Source organism: Centropristis striata, chromosome 2 (genome assembly GCF_030273125.1).
Source record: "Centropristis striata isolate RG_2023a ecotype Rhode Island chromosome 2, C.striata_1.0, whole genome shotgun sequence".
Lineage (NCBI taxonomy): Eukaryota > Metazoa > Chordata > Actinopteri > Perciformes > Serranidae > Centropristis > Centropristis striata.
Genome location: NC_081518.1, coordinates 18,019,839 through 18,045,342, shown reverse-complemented (window position 1 = coordinate 18,045,342; position 25,504 = coordinate 18,019,839). Strand labels below are relative to the sequence as shown.

Below are 25,504 nucleotides of genomic sequence, written 5' to 3'. Positions count from 1 at the left end.
GATAAAACTAATGTTAATTGCAAAATGAATCATTCATCATTGAAAATAATGTTAATGTCATTGAAAGGCCTTGAAAATCTACCATTGCTTTTTTTGTCTGTTTGATGTGCTTCTCTCTGGGTCAGGATTTGCAAAACTATCGTACAATTTTGAAGCAACCATATACATAGTTATGTATACAGATAGCTTTCCCTTGAGACGCCGATGTTGGTCTCTTGCATGCAATGTTTAGACTAACTCTTTCCGCCCCCTCCCCAGCAACAACAATTACAAATATCACAAAAGTTTTGTTAATCTAAAAAGTTACCATCAAGATGTAACCTCTCCTTGGATGGAAGTGTGTGCAATGGTTGGTTTAAAAAAAAAAAAAAGATGATGTTTAGTATGATTGACTTGCATTAAGTCATGTATTTAAATATACATTTCATGTTTGTGTTTGTTGAAATGGAATACAGACAATGTTTTGTGTATCACTTTGTGCAGAATTAACAATTGAAGAATTTTTTAAAAAGCTTATCTTTTCAACTGGTGAATGGGGGCAAGTGGGTCCAGAGGTCATCCAGCTGTTCTTGGACTGTGGGGGTGTCTGTATTTTCAGAACCCGATGACACACAATACCAAATGTATTCATACATTATAAATACTCAATTGTGAATTAATATTTTATTATTCAAAGGAAGTAGTTAAGACAGCAGATTGTATTATCAGGCCATGTCGGTGTCCACTGTGATGGGGAAAAAAACAAACCCATACCTTGTAGACTGGAGAAGGAGTTGTGGGTCCGTTATCCATTATCCACAGCCGGCTGGTTGACGGAGGTCTTTGAGGTACCCCATGGTCAGAAGTGGTTGGGCTAAGTGGGGCAGGATCTGCAAGGTCGAGACTTGTCCAACGCACTTTCTGAGCAGCATCTTGGAAGCAGTGGTCTTCCTCGTCTCACTTGGTTCTGCAATATACAATAGCCTGTACAACAATAACTCACAAAATAACACAATTGTAACAATAATATGCAATTGTAAGTGATCTTAACTAAATTAATTTGCTAACTTAACTGTCCCTAGACCAGCATAAAAAGCTAAACTATACAAACTAAATACTCTACTATAAACCTAACCTATTCCTAACCTAAATATAAATGTGCAAAAAATATCAAAAGTTAGCTTAGTCTGTCTTGAAGATGCTGGACACAGGAAACCTGGAAAAGTCAGAAAATGCAGTGACTTCTATATATGAGGACCACATGCTGAAAAATCTGCATAATGACAACAAACAACAACATGGTGATGGCTTCTCTGGTTTTAGCCTACAAAATAAATAAATACAACATGTTAATGAGACAGCAATACTTAATTAGATGAGAGTTTGACCAAGCGTCAATTAATGAATGAACATTATTGTTACCAATTTTTTTTTACTAGTTTGTACTAGTTTTTGTACTAAGAATCTATTTTCCCCCCATTCTCTGATTTAAAAATAAATAAATACACAAATAATACTAATAATATTGATTATCCCAAATACACCGTTCCTTCAACTATATTTGTATATCACTATACATGACATCACAGAACAGTGGTTGAAAGTTCTTTATGAATAATAATTTCAGTGTTTCTCAACATTACAGAAGCATTTTTTTTAAATTGCTTACCTGAAAAGGTGAAGACAAACAACTGAATGCTGAAGGTCAATGAAGAACTGGATACTCAAGTCTCTTAGGTGAAGTAGTGTTTATCTAGAACAGGATGACAACCGTGAGCATTGCAGCAATGTAACAATAATGTGTTATTAATGTTTTAAATAACTGAATTAATGTATCACTTATTCATAAAAATCTGTATGAAGCTGAATATAATAATTTGGATTAAATACACATAGCACCTCTAGAAACATAGCAAAAATTTCAGCATATGTGCCCCTCTGCATCCTTTATAGATAATATAAATCTTAAGTTTCTTCATACATTTTTTACGTGTTTTATACATTTTTATAGCACCCATGGTCCTCAGGGGTCCAAAAGGACCTCATGACATTAGACTGGTTTTAGGAAATGTAGAAAAAAATATTACCAACCTTTTTTTTTCACCTTTTAAGGTAACTCATGACCAAAAAAAATTATATATTTTCTTTTTTTTTTCATTATTATTGGTCAATTTTATTCAAATATACAAATATCAAAACATACGTTTCACTAAAAGTTGACATGACCTACTCTGTGCATTCCAATCAAGAATTATTTTTTTCCACTATTACTATTGAAAAAAGTATCCAGGTTTTTTAAAACTTTTTTCTCTCTTGAAATGGAGGCCTAATTTTGAATATTTGACTAAAATTGACCAATAATAAAGAAAAAAATATGAAAATTATATATCAATCAATCAATTTCTGGGGCATGAGTTGCCTTAAATGATAAAATTAAAAAAAAGTTGGTAATATTTTTTTTCTACGTGTCCTAAAAACAGTCTTGTGTCATGGGATCCTTTTTGACCCCTGAGGACCATGGGTATATAGTCGACGGGACACCACACAAGGGTTAAAAAAAATAAAAATAATGCATCATTTATGAAAGTAGTTTATGTTAATAACAGTCTTTGACAAACACTCACCAGTAAATAAATGGTCAAGCTGTAAATCTGTGAGGTGAAAAACAGGATTAAAGCTTGCTAAGAAGATGAATATGAATGGATAGGTTGATAATTCTATTGACACCACAGCTCAGTAACACCATGGTAATAGTTAGGTAATAATCTGATAATAGTGGTGAATACTTTCAAAGGCTTTCAGTGTAATAGTACCCAAATGCACCCTATACTAAATTTAAGCCATTAATGGCTATGTCTCTGGTATTACAAATACACCTTATTACATAATAACCTCTATTATCAAAATAGTACTGCAGTAATATCAGAAGAAAACAGGATGAAAGCCTACAACGAAAATGCTTCACAGCACCACTTGAGGCCACACACACACACACACACACACACACACACACACACACACACACACACACACAGAGTACATTAATATTAGTCATAGGAACACATACTTCAGGTACCAGTTGACATGACAAATTGGAAAAAAGAAATGGTAATAGTTTTGGTAATAGTCTGCTAACAGTAGTGAGTAACATTGACATTGACACAATGTAAATTTTAAATGGTGAAGTAAACTACCAGTTCATCATTACAGTACATTTTTACAGCCCTGACTCCATGGTTAAATGTATATCCCCATGATTATCTTTTCTTTTTAACCTCTCATTACCAAGTGACATGAGTTTCAGTTTAATATTATCCAAATACACCAAATGTTCAAATTTAGCCATTGATGAGTATGACATTGGTATTACTATTACACCTTATTACATAAGAATACCAAAACATCCTCACAAAAAACAGGACTACATTATCAAGAAGCTACCATCAAAATCCACATACAATTAGCTACATATCACAGTTAAACACAAATTAGTCAGGCCAACATTGTACACAAACCCTACATTAAAAATGGCATTTGGACAACATTAATCAAGGAAAATAGCATAAGCTAGCAATTTTTTAGCATTATTATATTATTATTAACATAATGACCCCTTCCCAGATAGACACAAGACAAAACACAGCAATCATAAACTTTTGTGGCCTAGATGATCAACCCACAATGCATTATAGGCTGTCTGTCAGTAGCATCAAATCAGTCAAACCATGCAATGCACATTTAGAATCAATAGTGTTTGCTAACACCAGACACATCTACTGTTATAACAACTGTTAGCATCATGGTAACTGTAACATGGAGTAACTGTGAAGATATTCTGCCTCGACGGACCATTTCTAAATTGCTTCGACATGATGCTAAAGCTAGCTCGCTAGAGAGCGCTAGCTCAGACCTAAGACCAGTAACCGCGAATAAATTAGCAAAATAAAATGACAAACATCGTCCAAAAAAACCTCAAATAACTTGCAACTACATTTCACAAAATTTTCGACAGTAGTTTAAAAGTTCAAATACGAAAATGCTAACATTATAAAGGCACAATTGTAACAGTAGTATGCTAGCGAAATATACAGCAAATAAAAACATGTCTTCTTACCTCAGACGAAAAGCCAGAGAGGCCGAGTCCCACCAGCGGACAGGATTTACATCAAGCCAAAACAGATTCGCCCCATAACTGTGCTCCAATCCAGTGATTCCCAGCCGCTGTTCCGCGGCACACAAGTGTGCGAACATGTTAAACATGCTTCACCACACATGGCATGGTCCAGGTCAGCCTCCTGACAGCAGATAGACTCAGGACACACCGACACCAGGTGCTGCCGACCCGCTCCGCCCCCGCTCCTGCTCCACATCCTCCTCTCTCCGGACCGCCGCTCCAGTCTCCGATCAGAAAGTCTTCCAATGTTCATCAAACAACCGTTGTTGTTCTTTAGATGATGCCGCGAATAGAGCTCCACCGCGAGCGAGCACGGGGGAGAATCTGCTTCACTCAGTTGCTGAATATGTGCGCGAAGATCAAACAAGTGCGCGCGGCAGTTGAAATCTGCGCGCGTGACACGAAATAAATGCGCATGGAGATGTGTTATCGCTCGCACGACTTTTGACTCAATTATGACGCCATAAAGTAACAGCATTTTTTAACCTTTTTATTACCAGTGATGAAGCGTAGAGTTGTAGTCGTGAAAGTCATGAAACAACCGTTGTTGTTCTTTAGATGATGCCGCCGCTCCCAGCTGTAAGCAGTAAACTGAAAAGGCACCCACGTGGAGGGCTGGAAAATGACCAATCATAAGAGGCCCGGGGTCAGCCTTGGCCCCGCCCCCAATGTGTCAAAAGTCAGTCACTCAGTTGCTGAATATGTGCGTAGATCAAACAAGTGCGCGCGGCAGTTGAAATCTGCCTGCGTGACACGAAATAAATGCGCATGCAGATGTGTTATCGCTTGCGCGACTTTTGACCATAGCTTTTTACTCAAATATGACGCCATATTTCTTGTTTCTAAATGGGTTTGCCGTGACACGGAGCAGAGACCTTGCAGTCCAGCGGTGCATGCTGTCTGTTCTGAAGCAGAGGATGGCGGTCGTCGGCTTGATTGCTTTGCTCTGATTGGTCAACTCCACCTGGCCACCTGGTTGCTCCCATAGACGGCATTGAGCAGGTTGGTCCGTTGCTGCAATACGTCAGCGCGTCCGCCATATTGGCTGTGGCAGATCTGCCTGTAAACTAATAAAAGGAAACGGACTGAACTTCATAAAGCGCCTTTCTACAAAGTGCTTTAAGTTAATGCCTCTTATTCACCCATTCACACACACACTAATATATCTGGGAAACAAATAGGCACCAAAAACAAAGTATGTAACTTTTAAAGTGATGATTATAAATGTTTACTCCTTATGTTTAGGATATAAGTTAGCACCAAACCAATGTATGTACTTTTCTAATGCTCTGAGTGTTTTCAGCTACTAATGTGTGTAACACTGTTACTGTAATGATAAATATTGAAATTTAACATTTAATCTGTGTCTATAATAACCAGATCCTGAAATGTAGATGTGACATGAGGGTTTAAAGAGCACTAACGTTTACATTTAACTGGTTCGATTAAGTGTTTTTATATTCACAGTGATGAACATATATACAGTATATCTACACAGGGGGCATCGATGAGAATACATATCGATACAGCTATACAATTGCAGTCTGTGTGTGTGTGTGTGTGTGCAAGTTACTATTAAGTTACTATTATTATTATTATTATTTTATTTATTATTATTATTATATGTACTGTTGCTGACATTATTATTATTATTATTACTATATACTGTAATATACTACTATTATTATTATTATACCGGCCTTATTTATTATTATTATTACTATTTCCTGTACTATTATTATATATTTATATATTATATATCATACTATATATTATATATCATACTATTTTATTTATAATTATTTTATTTTAATTTTATATTGTTACTATTTATTATTACATATATTTTATATTATATACTGTACTATTATTATAATTATATACCGTCTAGTCACTATAGCATTGCTGCCATCATATCATCAGTATAATTATAATTACCATCATCTTGCCAACCTACCAACTGACCTGCTTTTTTAACTTCTTAAGTGTCCTTGTTCTATTCTGTGTTTTTTCTATTGTTGTTTTTATTTATGCTACCTCAGTATTTTATTTTATTCTATTGTATTTTATTGTACTTGAATACCGAACTGCTGTGACAACTGAATTTCCCTTCGGGGATGAATAAAGTAATCTATCTTATTAGTATTATGCGCGGGACTTCATAGTATTAGCCAAAATCAGCTAATTCTGTTCCTAAAATGACGTTATAATAGCCAGATACAATCAAAAGTGTTTTTTGATTCTTACCTGTGAAAGGTAAGGCCATGCGATCGGGTTTGTACTGTAAATCTGTTGGTACATTTCCATGCAGCACATGAATGAGGCATCTTCTCGCTGTCTCCGCTTCTCCACTTTGCCACATCCAAGATGGCGGCGACGTCAACGTACGCTTCAGAACTCAATGCGGAGTCTATGTATATATGTCTATGGTTGCTCCTCCAAGACAGACATTCTAACTTAACGGACATGGTGTTTTTTCAAAAAGCATGAGACCTTATAACTTGACCATACATTGTCCAATCTGCCTCAAACTTGTCATGCATGATGATGGTTCATCACTGACCAGTTCTACATAACAATATTTAATAAATTCCCGCCCTTTTTGATTAGCCACGCCCTCTTTCATAACTAATAAACTGTCCTAGAAACTTGTATAAGGTGTCAGATTACTTGGCATAGAGTTCCTGTTTAATTGGTGGTTGATTACCCCGCCCCTTTTCATTAGCCATGGCCCATTTTACTAACTAATGAACCGTTTGTCCTAGAAACTTGTATGAGGTGTCTGTGAACAGAGTCCCTGTTTAACTGCTGATTTAATCAACGAGAATCAAGGGCCAGAGGCAAGCACACAATCAAAATTTCTTTAGAAATGTTCTAGTTTCTTCTTCCTCTTCTAGACGCAATTTCGTCCCGCTACTAGTCCTACAACTTGAAGAGTTGCAGGACAAATTATATATCAAAACGTGCGGTTTGATCGGGATCGGCGTGCTATTACTTTTCTCTACAGAATACGAATTTTTGTTGATTGCTTTGATCTGATTGCCTTTGATCTTTGATGTGATTACAGTTACAGATACACACACACACGCGCATAAGCACGCACATTCCTCACACATGCATACACATGCTTCAAACACGCACGCGCACGCACGCACGAACACACATGTGCACGCACACACACACACACACACACACCGGCAGTAGCCCCCGTGGCCCTTTCAAAATTTCCCCAGAGAAAATTTTGTAGTTACTATTACTACTGCCATCATTTTACTTTATCTACCAGCACCACATCTACCTTTATTAGTCACAGACTTGACTGCAGGGTTAGTGCCATTACTGCTGTCGTTGTTCATCTTGTTCTTCTTTCACTCTCTCCCCCTCTATCCCTGAGGATTCTTCTTCCCTTTTTCCCTGTTAAAGGGGTTTTTGAGGAATTTTTCCTTGTCTGTTTTGAGGGTCAAAGGACAGAGGATGTACAGTCTGTAAAGCCTACACTCTAAGAAATGACTCAAGGAGCCTGTAAATGTGACAGTATTATAAATGTATGCATACTAAATAAAAATGCTGAATATCATCATGATGAATGTTTGAGTTGACTCCATCAAAATTCATTAGTAGAACTCCAACAGCAATCTTTGTGTAAAATATCCATATATAAATTAAGTTTAATTGTTCAAAATAAATTAATATTTGACTCACAGATCACATGGTTTAAATATTTGAAATAATATTTGTACAATAAGTGTAAAATCAGTCAGTACAACACATTTTTTTAAATGTAAATCATAAGCAAATTTGTAGTTAAATCCTACAAATGTTATCAATTATATTTACTCAGTTTGTTTCGTGATTTCTACTCAGTTTTCCATATGGTTAACATAATATTTCAGTTACATTTACTCAATTTATGTGGTAATTGAACCAAGTCAATTCATTCAGACATACTTGAAAATATTACTTACATTTACTCATTACTCATGTTTTGTTTAACCGATTTGAGAGCTTTCAAATCAACTCAATATTTTTAAGTGTAAAAATGTTGCATTGATTGAATTAAGTAATATGCAGTATTATTTTTCTGAGTGTATTGAGGCAAATCTGTGAATTGTGATTCTGGGCTATGTAAACAAAATTGAATTGAAAATGAACATTGCAAAAATGAACATGTGCATTGTCAAATTGTATGTAATTTAATCCTTTCAAGTTACATTTATTGGTTACGTGCCCTTACAGATGATACAACATGAGAAGCATGAACATGAAAAGCAGACACAATCTTGTTTCCACTGGTCGCCATTCTATTTTAGAGAGGACTAACAGCCTCAAACAGCACTGAGAGAGCTCAGAGAACCCTCTAATCATATCACTTTCACAGACAAAATGCACTTTGAAGTGATTGTCCTGTCTCAGGGGGATGGAGGACAGGTGTTGTTCCATGACGCTGTGTGATTTACAGTAAATGTGGAAAAAAAAAAAAAAATTTTAACTGTAAACGTAGACCTCGATGATGGAAAAACAAATATCACATTCAATAATAGGGACAGGTGATATCCTTGTATAAATCGAAGAAGTGCAGACTGTGGCACACAATAATAAGCAAAGTTAATGTGATTTACAGCTGAGTATGATTGGTTTGACAATCTTTACTTCTCAGCAAGGTCAAAGATGTTAGTCTCCGTTGGCCTGTCCTCAGAGCTAAAAGACATATGTGGTCATCTCTACTGACAGCCTCATCTTATATGTGTGGTTCAGGACTATAACTCTGACAGACAATCAAGCAAAGCAAACTGAATCATACAGCGGTTTGATTTATAGGTGATCTGTCTGTTTCTGGAAATTCAACACAGCAGTTTATTTTATTTTTTAAAATTGCATTGCACATGTATTACCATGGACTTACCAAGTCCATGTGTCAGATTTAGACGTTCAACTATAGTCACTGGTAGGTTGAAAAAATCAAAAGAGCACACAAGCCCAATTAATAGCTCACATAGCACAAAGGGCAGACCCGTAAGCACAATTATGACAACAGGGAATACTGTACAGAGCTGTTTTTCTTGCCACGTTTGGCTACTGACACCCCATGGCTGAGTTAGCTAACCTCTGGCTGCTACAGTTAGCAGCTACATCAAAATGACTTCATTTTTAACAAAAAAACAAAAGTTTCCCATTTTGAACATTCAATGTATTTTATTAAATTCAACCTCCATACTTAACAAGACTACTTGATTGCATCATGGACACCATATGACACGATCACATAATTGGTTTACTCTCACAGTTCCCCACGTGCTGACTGAACTTGGATAGTCAGCCTTTTGTTTTAATGCCCCGCAACCTGGAATGATCCTCAACTCTCACTAAGGATCAATACATCCTTAACATTTTTTCAATTTCGTAGCTTGAATTTTTCTTTCTTTCTCACAACTGTCTGCAACTGTTTTTAGCTTTGGCCTAATATATACCCGATTCAGAAGGCTCGCCTCGAGAGTTTACCACACCGAAGGATGCAATACGACCAAAAAGAAGATTTTTCCCCGCTAAAGTCATCTTTATTAGCAAAGTGCACCGTTACAAATAACAACAGGATCGAAATACACATTTTACAGAAATAAACAGCGACGGAGGTTTATGAAATAAAAGTAGTTATCGTTATGAACTAAAACAAGTTCACTGAATATTTTACATTTGGAGCACAGACTTAAACGTTTTCACAGCTTTTTGGTTGAAGGAGGTAAACTATGTTTTAAAGTAAGTTTTAATCCCAAAAGAAGAGGAATTTCTCAGAGTCAGAAAGTGAAACGCTGTCGTCCAACAGCTGCAACACAACAAACTGGTTTTGCTTTCTCACCATTAAAAAACCCCACAGAGTTTGAATCAGCTCCAGGCATCGATACAATAGTCTAAGATCAATTCTCAGACTCAGACATGTGGACTTCACGCTGACTCAAACCTGCGTACACGAGCTGAGAGCAGACTGAGATCTGATCGTATCCTCCGCTCACGTCCACATTGATAAATGCCGAGCCTTGAGTAGAAATGATCGTACGCCCACTTTACACTTGTTTGATAAATGAGGGCCAATGTGTGCTGATCCAACGATTGTAAACCTGCAAAGGATAAGGATGTTGTTGAAAAATAAGAAGATAACATTTTCAGAGCCACATGTCCTAACAATTATGTAAAAACAGCAGTAAAAGGCAGGACCCCAAATCAATTCTTACTTTATATGATTATTATTTATATATTCTGCAGGTTTTGAGATCCATCAGGCGTTTCTGCCTAAGCTCTGCTGAATCTTTCAAGGTGTAAGACTGAATTGAACATCAAAGTTTTCCATCTGAAATTATAAGTTGTGACTAGTCCCCATGGTCAAAGACACATTGGTCAGAAGTACTCCTCTGAGTAGAGTCAAACAGCTTCCCATTAAACAAGAGACATCTGTTAGGCTTTCATTTGGCTCTATGATACCTCTGCTCCTCAGCTTCAATGATAGCTGAACAGAGTCGGATCCAAGTGAACATAAGGCTCAACACACTATTACTCTTGCAGAAAAGGCCTATAATGTTCATTGCACCCATCCATCCATTTACAATGACACCCATAACTAAATAGAGAAATTATTTTTGTTAAAAATACAGGAAAAGAAGAGAGTATGCCTGAGAACCAAGGTAGACGTTTCTGTTTATGAATGTCTTTACATACATTCATACATATGAGAAATGGAAAGCATAGAATGATGACTGGAAGAAGCCTATTGAATTTGAACACTTTATGAGTATTACTCAATCACAACCATCATAATCTTATAACATTACTGACAGCACGATAATACAACATGCATATTGGATTTCAGTTTGATAATCACATTCATGATGTCCAGAGGTTGAACCATTTTTATATAATTTACTTCCTCTAGCAACACCCATAGCACACTGATGCTGGGAAAAAAATATTGGTCCATTTCAGGGCAACTAATAGGTCTAGATTATGAATTCTTTGATTTGATTTGATTTGATTCAAGTTTATTTCGGATACGAAAACAAAATAATAAAAAAAAGAGTAAGACAAAACATTTGACATGAGATATAGAATACATATTCGAAAAGGAGTAAGAAGAAGTAAAAATTATAAACTCCCACCCCCTCTCCTTAAGTACGACTAGTTAAAGTCCTTGTCTAAACATGTCTTGTATTACAAAAACATTAATATAATTTACCTATACACAGTAATTACACACACACACACACACATGCCCACATATGCATACATACACAAACACACGCACATATACAAACGAAAGGAAAAGGAACAACAAATGATAACCAGTATAAAAAAACATAAAAACAAATAAATTCTTAATAATCACATCGTTGTGGCCCCTCTGGTGGGTTCCGGATAGAATTTTAGAAAAATTCCAGGTCTTTCGAAATGCATTTTAGAAACAAACCCTTGCATGTGAACAAAGCAGTATGCAGTATTACTCCAGTTTTTAGATAACTTAATTTGCACTAATAATTAAAAAATGTATCTTCTGATATTATTGCTTTTACCTTGCTCATAGCAGATGTATTCTATTACATTAGAAAAGCCCAAACGCTCCCCCTGCCTCTTCATGGATGACTGATTTAATGTCTTTTCTCTCTTTGGAATTAAATATTCCTTGAGAGGCTCAGCAGCCATTTTTTTAAATAAAAGATGTCAACCTCTCATTACATATGTGAATGCCTCACCTCTCTGGACCCCAATTGAGTCCATTTGATGCATCCAAATTTCATTTATTTTATCAAGGTTTTTTTTTTTAATGAGCACACTTGGCATCTTGTGTTTATTTATGTACTGCTATTGTTAGTATAATTGTTAATGTTTCTGATTCTCTGCTCTTTTGCCTCCCTTTATATTTTTATAATGCTATGTATTTTATTGTATTCTAATGTACCATTTAAAAAACAAAAATGTGGAAAACAGCTGTGGAATAACTTACGTCTTGTATTGATGCTTAGGAATGCTGATTTCCAATAAAAAATATTATTTAAAAAAATGTATCTCCAAATTATTTTTTATTACATGTTTTACATTGGATTAAAATCTTTTTTTTTACCTCCCTAGCGCACAACAATACAATGTCAATTGAAATACAAGTGTGCTCATTAAAAAAAACCTTGATAAAATAAATTCACATATGTAATGAGAGGTTGCCATCTTTTATTCAAAAAAATGGCTGCTGAGCCTCTCAAGAAATATTTAATTTTTTCCAAAGAGAGAAAAGACATTAAATCAGTCATCCATGAAGAGGCAGGGGGAGCGTTTGGGCTTTTCTAATGTAATAGAATACATCTGCTGGCTATGAGCGAGGCAAAAGCAATAATATCAATATACATTTTTTAATTATTAGTGCAAATTAAGTTATCTAAAAACTGGATTAATACTGCATACTGCTTTGTTCAGATGCAAGGGTTTGTTTCTAAAATGCATTTCGAAAGGCCTGGAGTTTTTCTCAAATTCTTTCCGTAACCCACCAGAGGGGCCACAACGATGTGATTATTAAGAATTTATTTATACATTGTAGTTAAATGTATAGATGAAAGAAATGTGGCGTGTTGGGTGCTTTTTATTTTTATGTTTTTTATACTGGTTATCATTTGTTGTTCCTTTTCCTTTCGCTGTATATGTGCGTGTGTTTGTGTATGTATGCATGTGTATAGGTAAATTATATTAATGTTTTTGTAATACAAGACATGTTTAGACAAGGACTTTAACTAGTCGTACTTAAGGAGAGGGGGTGGGAGTTTATAATTTTTACTTCTTCTTACTCCTTTTCGTATTATTATTATTATATTTCGTATTATTTCATATATGTATTCTATATCTCATGTCAAATGTTTTGTCTTACTCTTTTTTTTAAATTTTGTTTTCGTATTCGAAATAAACTTGAATCAAATCAAATCAAAGAATTCAACATCTAGAGAATTTATTTATACGTTGTAGTTAAATGTATAGATGAAAGAAATGTGGCCTGTTGGGTGCTTTCCCTTTAAGCAGTCAGTATGGCTGTGATTGGGCTGATGAGTGAGTGTGGTCCAGTCTCTGCTGCTGTAGTGTGATACTCCAGTGGGGCTCCAGAGCAGCAGGTAGCTCCCCCCACTACACACTCTCCACTTCAGTCAAGCTTAGCAGCCTACAGTGTCTGCTCATACACTGATTTCATGACCTTAGCCATGCTCACTCCCTCTGAGACAGCATGAGTACAGTGTCTGAGCCTTTGGTTGGCAGCAGCAGGTCTCTGTCTGTAGCCAAAAGACACAAAAGTATCAGGAAGAACTCCAGAAGGATTTATTCAGCCTACCAGGACCATCAGCAGGGGTGAGTCCACTAACTTTTGTCTTTTTAGGATTTCTTAGAAGCCTTTCTGTATTGCTCTATCTGCCTCTGTCTGTCTCACTCTTTTCTCACTTTTTATGGCCAGCATCTCTCTGATAAGTACACTGTAATAAATGATTCTGTAGTCATTTCATTTTACTTAATATATTTGATAAAATATATTAAATATAAATGTGTCCTTGATTTTGAGGCAGTTGTTTAAGTAACTTTAATATAAAAATGTTTGAGATAGAATCTACTTATTTTGATCACATTAAATATAATCTTTATGTGTATGTAATTCTAAATCAAGAGAATTTTGAATGAATCCAACACAATAGAATTGACAGGCACTTCCTGTTAAGTTGTTATTAACTCAACTTGTAACGTAGTTAGATTTAATTAATAATATTGCGTGCAATCTGTTGCCTCAATTTTATTGAGTAGCTATTGTTTATCTTTTTTTTTACAGTGTATTTGAGTAGAGACCATCAAAATTCATTCGTAGAACTCCAGCAGGAATCTTGTAAAATATCCATGTATAAATTAAGTTTACTTCTTCAAAATAAATTAATATGTGACTCACAGACCACATGGTTTAAATATTTGAAATAATATTTGTACAATAAGTGTAAAATCAGTCAGCACAACACATGTTTTTAAAGTAAATCATAAGCAAATTTGCAGTTATATCCTACAAATGTTTTCAATTATATTTACTCAGTTTGTTTAGTGATTTCTACTCAGTTTTCCATATGGTTAACATAATATTTCAGTTACATTTACTCAATTTATGTGGTAATTGAACCAAGTCAATTCATTCAGACATACTTGAAAATATTACTTAAATTTACTCATTACTGTTTGTTTTGTTTTGTATGTTTTGTTTAACCGATTTGAGAGCTTTCAAATCAACTCGATATTTTTAAGTGTAAAAATGTTGCATTGATTGAATTAAGTAATATGCAGTATTATTATTCTGAGTGTTTTGAGGCAAATCTGTGAATTGTGATTCTGGGCTATGTAAACAAAATTGAATTGAAAATGAACATTGCACAAATGAACATGTGCATTGTCAAATTGTATGTAATTTAATCCTTTCAAGTTATGTGTACATTTATTGGTTTCGTCACTAACTTTTGTCTTTTTAGGATTTCTTAGAAGCCTTTCTGTATTGCTCTGTCTGCCTCTGTCTCTCACTCTTTTCTCACTCTTTATGGCCAGCATCTCTCTGAGCCCTAAATGACATCATGTAGGGGTCATTTACTAAATTTAATCATCAGGCAAAACCACATGGAGTTTCCTCTGTGTTGTGTTTTCATTTACTGCCATCATGGGACATTATATTGGTCATCTTTATGAATTTACCTGAGCTCACGAATCATAAGTGGTTATCAAAGATAACTATTTCTCTATTTGATACGTTTGAATTATGGCATGCTACAAAGGTAACAGAGGTATGTCATTTTATTTAACCCTTTGATGCGCAACATATTGACACCCCTTCTAATCCACAACATGGGTCAATAATGACCTGCATTCATTTTTCATGTTATTCAATGCTGGCTGTGTGTTTCTTTGCTCTTTTTAAATTATTAAATTATTAGTATTATTTGAATATCTTTTTTTATTACAACTGATCATTATATCCATCATCTTTTTTCCTTTCATATTTTATGAAGAAAAATAGTTTTTGTATTATTACATCAAGTTTACATACAAGGGTCAAAAATGACTCATTCATCCAAATTTGATTTAAAATTAAATGACCTTATACTACAATAATAATAATTTGTACTGTACTTATACTAAATACTTGGATTAATAAATTATAAAATACATTTATTTCAAAGATGTATAATAGAAACACTCAGCCATACATGAAATAACATTGAAAATGGATACGGTGGCCCTGAAGTGCAAATCACAACAACAAATCAAAAAACACAACGACAAATCAAAAAAACACAACAACAAATCAGAAAACACAACGACAAATCAAAAAAACACAACAACAAATCAGAAAACACAACGACAAATCAAAAAACACAACAACAAATCAGAAAACACAACGACAAATCAAAAAACACAACAACAAATCAGAAAACACAACGACAAATCAGAAAACACAACTACAAATCATCGTCACTGATTGGACTGGTGGTCCATAGTCACCAGTCCATTCAGTGACGACTCATGTCGCCTGAGGGTACCTACCTTTTGTGGTTTGGTTAATGTCGTTGTCATTTCTGATTTGTCGTTGTGTTTTGTGATTTGCCGTTGTGTTTTGTGATTTGCCGTTGTGATTTGCACTTCAGGGCCACTGTACATTTTTGACCCATGTTGTGCATTTGAAGCGTAATGACACAAAAAGGGTTTTTTTTCAAAAATTAAGAAATGAAAACAAAAAATTAGGATTCATGAGGATCAAAAACAAGTAGATTGAGGAAAACCTGGAATACTGAATGATGAAATTCATTTATTGCAAAGATATAGAAAATGAAAACTCAGTCGGGTCACTTTAGACCCATGTTGTGCATCAAAGGGTTAAAAAGATTTTTTTTATCATTTATGAAATATGATTTTCCTTCCCTCTTCTCATTTATTTAAATATTTTTCCAGACTAACTCTACTCAGAGGTCACTAAAACAGCTGTCTTCTTTTACTGTTTTTTTTTTTAAATTGACACTGCATTTTTTAGTAATACATCACAAACTACAGGCCATGCAATTGAGGCGGTGCAGTGGGCCGACTGTTAAAGTAATTTATGACTGAAGTCACCTAAGATGCTGCACAGGATAATATACAGTACCCAGAGATGATACACAAGATCAGCGGTTGTGAAATATAATTTTTGTTGGTCTTGTAAAAAGTAAAAAATGTTTTGTGCTCATGTTTTCTAACCTCATTTTGGGATTAATTTGTTCATATTTTAACCTTGTGCATGCATCATTTGTGTGTCTAAATATTTTACTTTGTTCATTGGAATCTACTAGATAGAATAGTTGGAATTCCCATGATGAAATGAATACAGTATTGATCAGCACTATTGGGAGTAAGGAATATATTACCAATCACCAGAGATTAGCTGATTTGCCAGCAATTGGCGCATCTTTTCACCAATTTTGACAGGATGAAAATCAGCCACTGGGATGTAACAACAAATAAATCCAACAGTATTTGATGAATGCGCATCGTTAAGTTAAAAGCAGAACAACAGTATAATTAATTGAATTTAAAGTTAGTATGACACATAATTCAGTTTAGCATTATATGCTGACAATGAATTTAACGAAATACGTATTATTTACTGGTAACTTACCATAGAGTGTACACTGGGTTTTAACCATCAACAGACAGAACTTGTAATATTTACATTTGGGTAACACTTTACAATAACCATAATTTCTAAATGGTAAGCAGATAGTTTATTAATGTTTAATCATCATTTATAAACCGTATATAGGCCATTTAGAATGGTAAATACATAATATATTAATGTCATCATTTATAAATGGCAAATAGATGGTCTATTAATGTGAGTTTATAGTTACTTTACCATTAACAAACAATTAAATTGTAATTAATAGTTTATTAATAGTTTTAGTTGCACTCATTATAACATTTTTAACACCATATTAAGTATGTTAATAATTTTGAAATGATTCATATACCTTTAAGAAATTGGTTGAAAACATTTAAAGATTAAATATGTATAGCACTTTGTAAATGGTTAATTACTGGTTTATAAACCATCTATAAACATCTCTTAGTTGGTTATTGTAAAGTGTTACCTACTTTTGCACTGCTTAGGGGAAGCTGTCTTCAGAAATATGACCATATTATTAGATTGATAATGACATCTGATCTCCTGTGCTCCAACATCATCTGATCTGATACAGTTGTAGATTTATTTTTACTATCAGGAAGAAGTGGACAGAACTATTGGTAGGAATGTAAATGAATAATATTTTTATTTATTTATTTACTTATTTTAATTTAAACGAAATAGACCTAACCCAGGGGTAGGCAACCTGCGGCTCCGGAGCCACATATGGCTCTTCAGGCCGTCTGCAGTGGCTCCCTGTGGCTTTGACAACAAAATGATGCAAAATAAAACAGTTATTTCTTTACATTTTAATGTTCATTTATCATTGATGTAGGCCCAAAGCAATTTGTATTCCTCAGTTGTAAAAATGTGTCACTTATACAGGTGCATCTCAATAAATTAGAATATGATGGAAAAGTTAATTTCCAGTAGTTCAAAACAAACAGCCTCAACAGCCTCAAGTATTGAGTCATATAGATGGACATACTTTTCAGAGGCCAACATTTCCATATTAAACATACTTTTTAAAGTTGGTCTTTTGTAATATTATTTTTTTTTGAGACATTGATTTTTAGGTCTATGTAAACCATAATCACTATAATTAGAAGAAATGAAATACATTAAGATATGAAATGTTTCATTCTGTGTGTAATGGATCTACATAATGTGTTATTTGCACTCTTTGAATTGAATTACAAATCAATCAATCAAATCAAAATTACTTTATTTCTCCCCGAGGGTAAATCCAGTTAGTCTGGTAGAATCTCTGTTAGAATGAGACAGCCTGATGGCTGTAGGAGAGAAGGATCTTTTGAATCTCTCCGTCCTGCAACAGAGAGAGAGGAGCCGTCTGCTGTTTTTTTGGTCCATAAAGGTTTTGTGTAGCAGATGATCTGGGTATTTCAGGATGGCCTGGAACATGTTGACAGGTCATCTCTCCACCACCTCCTCCAGTGTGTCCAACCTGGCTCCAACCACAGAACCAGCTCTTTAGACCAGTCTGTCCAACCGCCTTCATCTCTGTGTGTGATGCTGCCTCCCCAGCAGACTGCAGCATAAAACAACACACTACCACCACAGACTGATAAAACATCTGCAGCATCGCACTACACGTGTCCAGAGATCTGAGCTTCAACACTGCAAAAAAGCCAACTTGTATTTTTTGGCCTAAAACAGTGATTTAAGTTGGTAAAACTTGGAAATAATTACTGACATTTAGGGCAATAATGTAAGTTAGCACAACAAAGCAGGCCAGTTGTCTGCTCAAAAACAAGTTTGTGAGTTGTTGTTACTTATATCTTTACGTTGAGGTTCAAAACAAGGGACAGTAGTTCTGCTAACTCTTATTTCTTTGTTGTGAAATTCGTTCATTAACGAATGCTAGCGGCTAACTGATGCTAGCGGCTAACTGATGCTAGCGGCGCTGCTTGTTACAGCTACAAGAGTAGCCATTAGCTTATCAATGCTAACAAAAAAATTGTGGTCACAACATTAGCTGACATTCACAGCGGCGTTACAATCGTGCCAGAGAAATTCAGAGTTGAGCAAACTCAAAAACAAAACTTAAAATATTTAGTTTAATTGTCCAACTTAAAATTTTATCAAAGTTTGTTGCCTTGAAATTTTGAGTTCACCCAACTTTTCTTTTTTTGCAGTGAAGAAGAAAAAGAGGCGGCTCTGCCCCTTTTTGTAGAGAGCGTCAGTGTTTAGGGACCAGTCCAACTTATTATCCAGGTATACACCTACACTGAAAAAAGTATAACCTTGCTCAAACTAAAAAAAATGATGTCCAGATATCACATCTAAAATATTTGACTTCATAGAATCTAAATTGAGTAACTTCTTATGACCTGATTATTTTTATGTTGATGTAAACAATAATACTGCACTTGACTCAACCTTAATTCTTTGCCTTGATCCAAATTATTTTCTTAACATTTTAGTTATTGAACCAAACTAATACATTTAAATTGAACCAATCTCAGATATTCACTTTTAACTGAATTAATGTTTGCATTGACATAAACCCAAACTATATTTTTCCCATTTTATTTGACTTAACTAATTTTTGTTTCCCACCTTATAAACTCTATAAAAAGACCCTTGGCCAACAGATTACATTAAATGTATTTATAAATCTTTAACATATGAACTATATGCAACATATTACATACACGGTCTGACTGTGCAGTGTGCAGTGCTTTCGACTCAAGCTAAAAATATTTCCTGCAGGTCATGAAGAAGAAAAAAAACTTGAGAGAAATCAAAAACTTTGTTTTGGGTCCTTAGGACGTATATCTAGTTCAGTATAAATCAAACTTGATGTCTCTAAATGCAAAACAAATTAGTTTTACAATCAAATCAATAATTTTATCCTCTTTTAAATGGCAGTTATTAGTTTGAATGAACAACTGCATGTTACACTTTTTTCAGTGTAGATACTAATAACTTGGCACCACCTCCATGTCCACCCCACAGGGAGACGTAAATAAACTTTTCTATGATATTCTAATTTATTGAGATGCACCTGTATATGATATTATAAAAACGTTTTTAAATTTAAGTCAACTAAAATGCTTACGAAAGTCTTCGGCTCAGCGCTTTACACTCTAAATATTGCCAACTTCAAGTCTAGTTTTGAGTTGCTGCATTATGAAAAAATCCTATTCATTATGACCTATTTGTGAGGCTGGTAGGCTAATTTAGACTAAGTAGGCCGTTTTATCTTCATTGTAAGGCTGAAAATAAGGCTCCAGTACGATATTTTTTCTCTTTTTTTGGCCAACAGTGGCTCTTTTGCCCATAAAGGTTGCTGACCCCTGATCAACTCCCCACCCCACCCCCACGCTAGCCTGGGTATACCTATACTGTCTTGCTCGATTTCATTTTGAACTACAAAAGGGTCTGGCAACTACGGCCGTTTCTTAGCCGTTTTAGGGATCCAATCACAGAAGGGGGAGGGACGGCAAGACGATGACGCGTACTACTGGACAGATGGAAGCTTGTAGTTTTGTAGTTTTCTTACAAATCCAACATGGCTGCAGCAGACACGAAGCTGTCTTTCGATCTAACTGTAGACCGCGTTTTAAATAGTTTAGAGCAAAAGTTTATTTTAAAAGAATAACAACTATTGACTTCACACTTTTGTTTCAGCGCGAAAAAAGGTTGTTTTAGCCTTGCTTCCGACAGGATTTGGCAAAAGCCTAATCTACCAACTAGCCCCGCTACCGCTCACTGCTGTAACGCCGGTGATCTCGCTACGAGCCGGGGGACAGCGGAGCCACCCAGAAACCCGCAGCAGCTCGTCTATTGACCATAAAATCAGTGGATGTGTGTGGCTGAATGACATTAGGGGGAATAAGGCGTAAAAAATAAATAATCCTGCAGAAAGCGAGAACTGGAGAAGCAAAGCAGCAAGCAACACACACACACACACACACACAGTCACACACACACACCAACACTGCTGGTAGACTGTGAGCAGCCAGAGTCAGAACATGCTGCAGAAAAACGTTGCAGAAGCACAACTGAGCATTTTAGTCTCAAAGTAGAGATGGGCTAGTCTGGCTATGTAAACATCAATTTCTGTCGCTCTACATACGTCATCTGGTATAACTGATTCGATTGGCTAAGAGCTACCTACAGACGCTTTTGATAGACATTCATAGCGCCCAATAAACGGCTCTGGAGGATTGTAAACCATGCCTCCTCTACGGAAAAATGAATGGCTGGTTTCCAGACTAATCTCATTTGTGATTAGTCTGGCATGAGCCAGGCTACCCCCATGCTTTAATTTTTTCATTTATTTTTGGTCCTTTTTCATCGTTTGCTCGTGTCCTTTTCTCCTGCAGCTCCTCAGACGATGAAGATAAAGAGGATGAACGAGTGGACAGCAATGATCCAGAGGAGATGTTCCAGAACATCCAGTACCAGAAGGAGATCATCGCAAACATCCGGACCAGACCCTGGCCAATGAGACGCAAGCTCAAAGTCCTAAAGTACCCTTAAGTGTGATTGTCCCTGTGTATCTGTCGAGTGATTGTTTACTCCTCCTATCCTCCTGCTCTTAAACACACACACAATCATACACAAACACACACTCTTTATATCTGAGAAAGGCTACTTTTGTTAAAGAAAGGGCTCTGGATATATATGTCACTGAATTTACAGCGAGTTTGCTACAGCAGCTCACCCACCAAACCTCCTGAGAAATACATGATAACTGTGTATCCTGCTAAATTACTGAAATACATGACTAGATAAACAAAGTCCTTTAAACACATGAAACTAACAGCCAATCTATCCAACTCATCTCTTTCATATGATTTCACCGCATATGGGAATGAGTGGGACAAGACAACATCTCTTACTTCTACAGCACTCCTAAAGATAGATAGATAAATTATCTAACATTTCTAAATCAAAAGGTTTTTTTACATTTTGGTAAGAAACAAATAATTGTCAATGCATTTTGTTCGAGCCAGTTCATCGCTGCTTGCATCTTTAATTTATCTTGTTTTAAGAGTTAATTTCTTATTTTGAGCGTTCAACATGCTTATTTCTAGATTTAATAATTAGGGCCGGGACTCGATTAAAAAAAAATAATCTAATTAATTAGATGCTTTGTAATTAATCAATCGCAATTAATCGCATTTTAATCGCATATAAATGCATAAAATATTGTTTATTTTTGTTCAAGTCCAACAGACCAGTGCAATTTTTGCCATTAAGTGTAGCAATAGCATTATTTAGCTAGCATATTTAGAAATATAGTACATTTCAGAAATTCAGGTAGACCATCTGTAAACTATAATACTTTGGTTTTTTAAGTAAAACACAATCCACACTAGCTACCACACTAGCCGCTAGCTGCTATATGTTTAGCATTGAGGTGATACTTGAGGCTGGATGTGCTGCGGTGATATGTGAATTCCTTGTTGCATCATCCATGGGGCCAACCAAAGCGTCTCATCAGCTTCTTCCTTCATGTTCACTGTGGTTTGTTGTTGTCTGAACTCATGAACGCTAGTTGGTGCTCCAGTATAATCGGTCCGCCTGAAACTCATCCAGTGAGAAACGTTCCGGGGTGCAAAAATAAGTGTGATTAAAATGCGTAAAAATTTTTAACGCGTTAATTTTTGTGTAATTAATTAATCTTAATTAACGCGTTAAAGTCCCGGCCATATTAATAATCTTAATTTAAGAAATCTTGTCAAGTGAAATTATCTGTCCATGCAGCAATATAATTTCCCTCAGATTTAGTGTTTTTATCTTGTTTTTAGACACACCTTTTTTGCAGTATAGAAAATTTAATTTAGCCTGCATTACAAGTCTTTCAAAACCTATTTGCTGCTGCAGATAGGTTGTACATGAATGTAGCTTTGAGGAGACAGGGCTCTCCACAGCTGCAACCCACTCATACCCTACCCACAAATCAAAGGCACATTGATAATGATTGTGTACATAATGATTCATTCATTTGTTCCTCCTGTTTAACTTACTCCCACTTACATTCTTGATGTGCATGTATTATAAAGGGTAGATACATTTTTTTGAAGGGCTTTTTTAAAATGTTGCACAGCAGGATTTGAACTTAACTTTACTATATATATATTTTTCAGAATATTATTTTAAATATACTTTGATTATCGATACTACATGCCCATTTACTACCATTTACCTTGTTACCTTTTACCACCGGAGACATCTGTTAAAAATGATTCAACATGTGTGAAATGTAACATTCTGTAAGGTGTCCACATCCCACATTGACCTTGTGAATGTCCACATTTCTATGGAAGCTCATCACTCAGTGTTGTGATCAGACACTAAACTGTGAAGGCTGTGTTCTACCACTGGACTGAATGGAATTAGACCAGCAGAGGAAGAACAGGCTGAGCAAGAGAAGCTTGAGTAGATAGAGAGCTCCTAAGATGTGCTGAGTATGTGCCATGGATAACAGGTTTTATATGGGCAGTTTGTTATTACCGCAGAGGTTTTATTACCGTCATCAGCATGGGATGCAAGTCTGCGTTTTACACCCTCCTTAATCTCAGGCTGAATGTCTGCGATTACTCCCAATGCAATAACAGCTCGTATTTCACATCAAAACTGATAACGGATTATTTCTCACCGAGGTTTCCTGACAAATTTTACATGGGTCAGTCTGACTTTTGACTCTAACTTTGTCCCTCACCTTCACAATGTTGTATAATTTATGTTTTATAACATAATGACAATATAACATGACAAAATAAGACCATATGTATTTTACAAATGTAAAAACTGCAGTTGGTCTCCATTAGAGAGTGTGTGAAGTGCATCATTGATTAATCCATGGCTCATAAAGCTGTGAACTGTCCCCAGAGCTGAGACAGATGAGCTGGTTTCACTATCTTATGGACTGTAAAGCTACAGAATCACTTCAGACAGTTAATTTAATGGTAGCAGTCTGCTGGGACTGGTTTCTAGGATTATGAGTATTTTAATACATTATGATTTTAAAATGTTAAGGCCATAGTATTCAGCATGGATCAATGGGTACATATTTAAGAATAGGGCTGAGTGATAGGGGAAAAATCTTCTGTTCCCAAACAGGCCATGTCATACTGTGATAATAATATAGATCTAGGATAGCATGTTTTTTTGGAAATTACATAGGGGACTGGTCTTCCCTCCAAAACGTTAATATAAGGCGCTGTACAGGAAGCAAAATAAGACTCACATTTATGTATACTGACCTCCACCGCAAGGTTATTATAGTAAATGAACGAAATAACGAAAACTAAAATTGAAAAAATGTTTTTGTTAACTGAAATAAAAATAAAAACGAGTTTTTAAATAAATGATAAGCAACTGAAACTGTATTGTGTGGTTACAAAACTGACTAAAACTAACTAAAAATATAGTGGAAATGTACTTTGTTTTCGTCTTTCGTCAACTTTTTTCATACATCATCCAGTGTTTCTATTTCTCCACCACTGAGTGTGTGTGTATTCTGCTTTGTGGGCTATAAACTTTGGATGTTGTGCTTTCACTGTGTGCAAAAAGTCTTCAATTCGGCCATAATATTACAAATCACATTTTTTATGGGGCAGCGCTGAAAATCCAGCAGCGGCTGCAGAATACATAGGGGAAACACTGCATAATCCTTCTTCGGTGATATGAAATGTATTTATTTAGCTCCAACTAAACAGCTGCTATTGAACACGCAGGAACACATGGTAAATATGTTTACTGAGACTGGGATGTCTACACTCCAAACAAAATTCAAAACACCCAGAACTGTAAGAGTTAATAACCTTATTGTGGCTGAGATGGATAAACCAAAGGAAATAAAGGCAAAATTTATTATGACCTCTTAGAATCTGGCACCCAACACATAGCCCATTACAAAAAAACTACAACTAACACTAAAACTAATAAAAACTAAACTAAAACTAGCAAACTCACTCTAAAAACTAAACTAACTGAATTTGAAAACAAAATTCACAACGAAATTAAAACTAAAACTAATGAAAAATCCAAAACTATTTTACCCTTGCTTCGACGCCATCTTGCAAAAATATTAGTAACGATTGGCAGCGATGCATAATTTAAATGGCAAATATCACATCCCACACACGTGGGATGAAGGGGAGAACAGGGTTTGTGTCTCGTGTGAAAACAATAGTAAATGTCTTTTTACATAACTTACGTTTTGTGCGTAACTTTTTTTAAACGTAATTACCCTGGCTCATGGTTTGTGAATTTAGTTTTTTGTATGTAACTTACGTTTTTTAAGTAACTTCTATGGCTCACGCCACCCTCTTAAATACTTAACTTCCGACATTTACTTTCATTTATTTACTGTTTAAACCGGCTTTTATAAAGTCTCACCAGGAAGTTTTTTGTCCTAAACCTAGGTCAGTGTTTGTACCCTAAATTCAGAGAAACTTCAGCCTTTCTTAAAACATTGACAGACAGTCTATTCTATCTGAAATTACCACATTTTTATGCACTCCTCTGTGAATTAAATACTTGAAGAATTAAAATCTCTCCGTCTAGTTTCTCAGGGATCAGAATTTAAACCTCCTTGAAAATGATGTAAATATGGCTGCTGGTTTTTGACAATACCACAGAAACAATGTAAAAAAAGTTAATTTGATATTGCACTTTGA

At 35.4% G+C, this 25,504-nt stretch overlaps 1 protein-coding gene and 1 long non-coding RNA gene across 3 annotated transcripts in view; one reads left to right on the top strand and one right to left on the bottom strand.

The window, feature by feature from the left end:
* Nucleotides 1–999: 999 nt before the first annotated feature.
* On the bottom strand, nt 1,000–4,279 carry LOC131993138 (uncharacterized). Of its 2 annotated transcripts, XR_009396283.1 has the most exons (4): nt 4,094–4,279; nt 2,604–2,630; nt 1,649–1,732; nt 1,000–1,195 (listed from the first exon to the last, which is right to left on the bottom strand). It is a non-coding gene; the product is annotated as an uncharacterized LOC131993138 (long non-coding RNA). The 2 variants fall into 2 exon arrangements; XR_009396282.1 differs by lacking the exon at nt 4,094–4,279 and having other exon boundaries at nt 2,604–2,649.
* A 9,118-nt stretch (nt 4,280–13,397) lies between these two features.
* The window catches only part of LOC131992957 (transmembrane channel-like protein 3), a 72,806-nt gene continuing 60,699 nt past the window's right edge, over nt 13,398–25,504 (top strand). Inside the window, exons 1-2 of the mRNA XM_059358672.1 lie at nt 13,398–13,519; nt 21,197–21,343. Coding sequence (XP_059214655.1) covers nt 13,398–13,519; nt 21,197–21,343 — 269 coding nt within the window. The remainder of the gene's footprint in view (nt 13,520–21,196; nt 21,344–25,504) is intronic.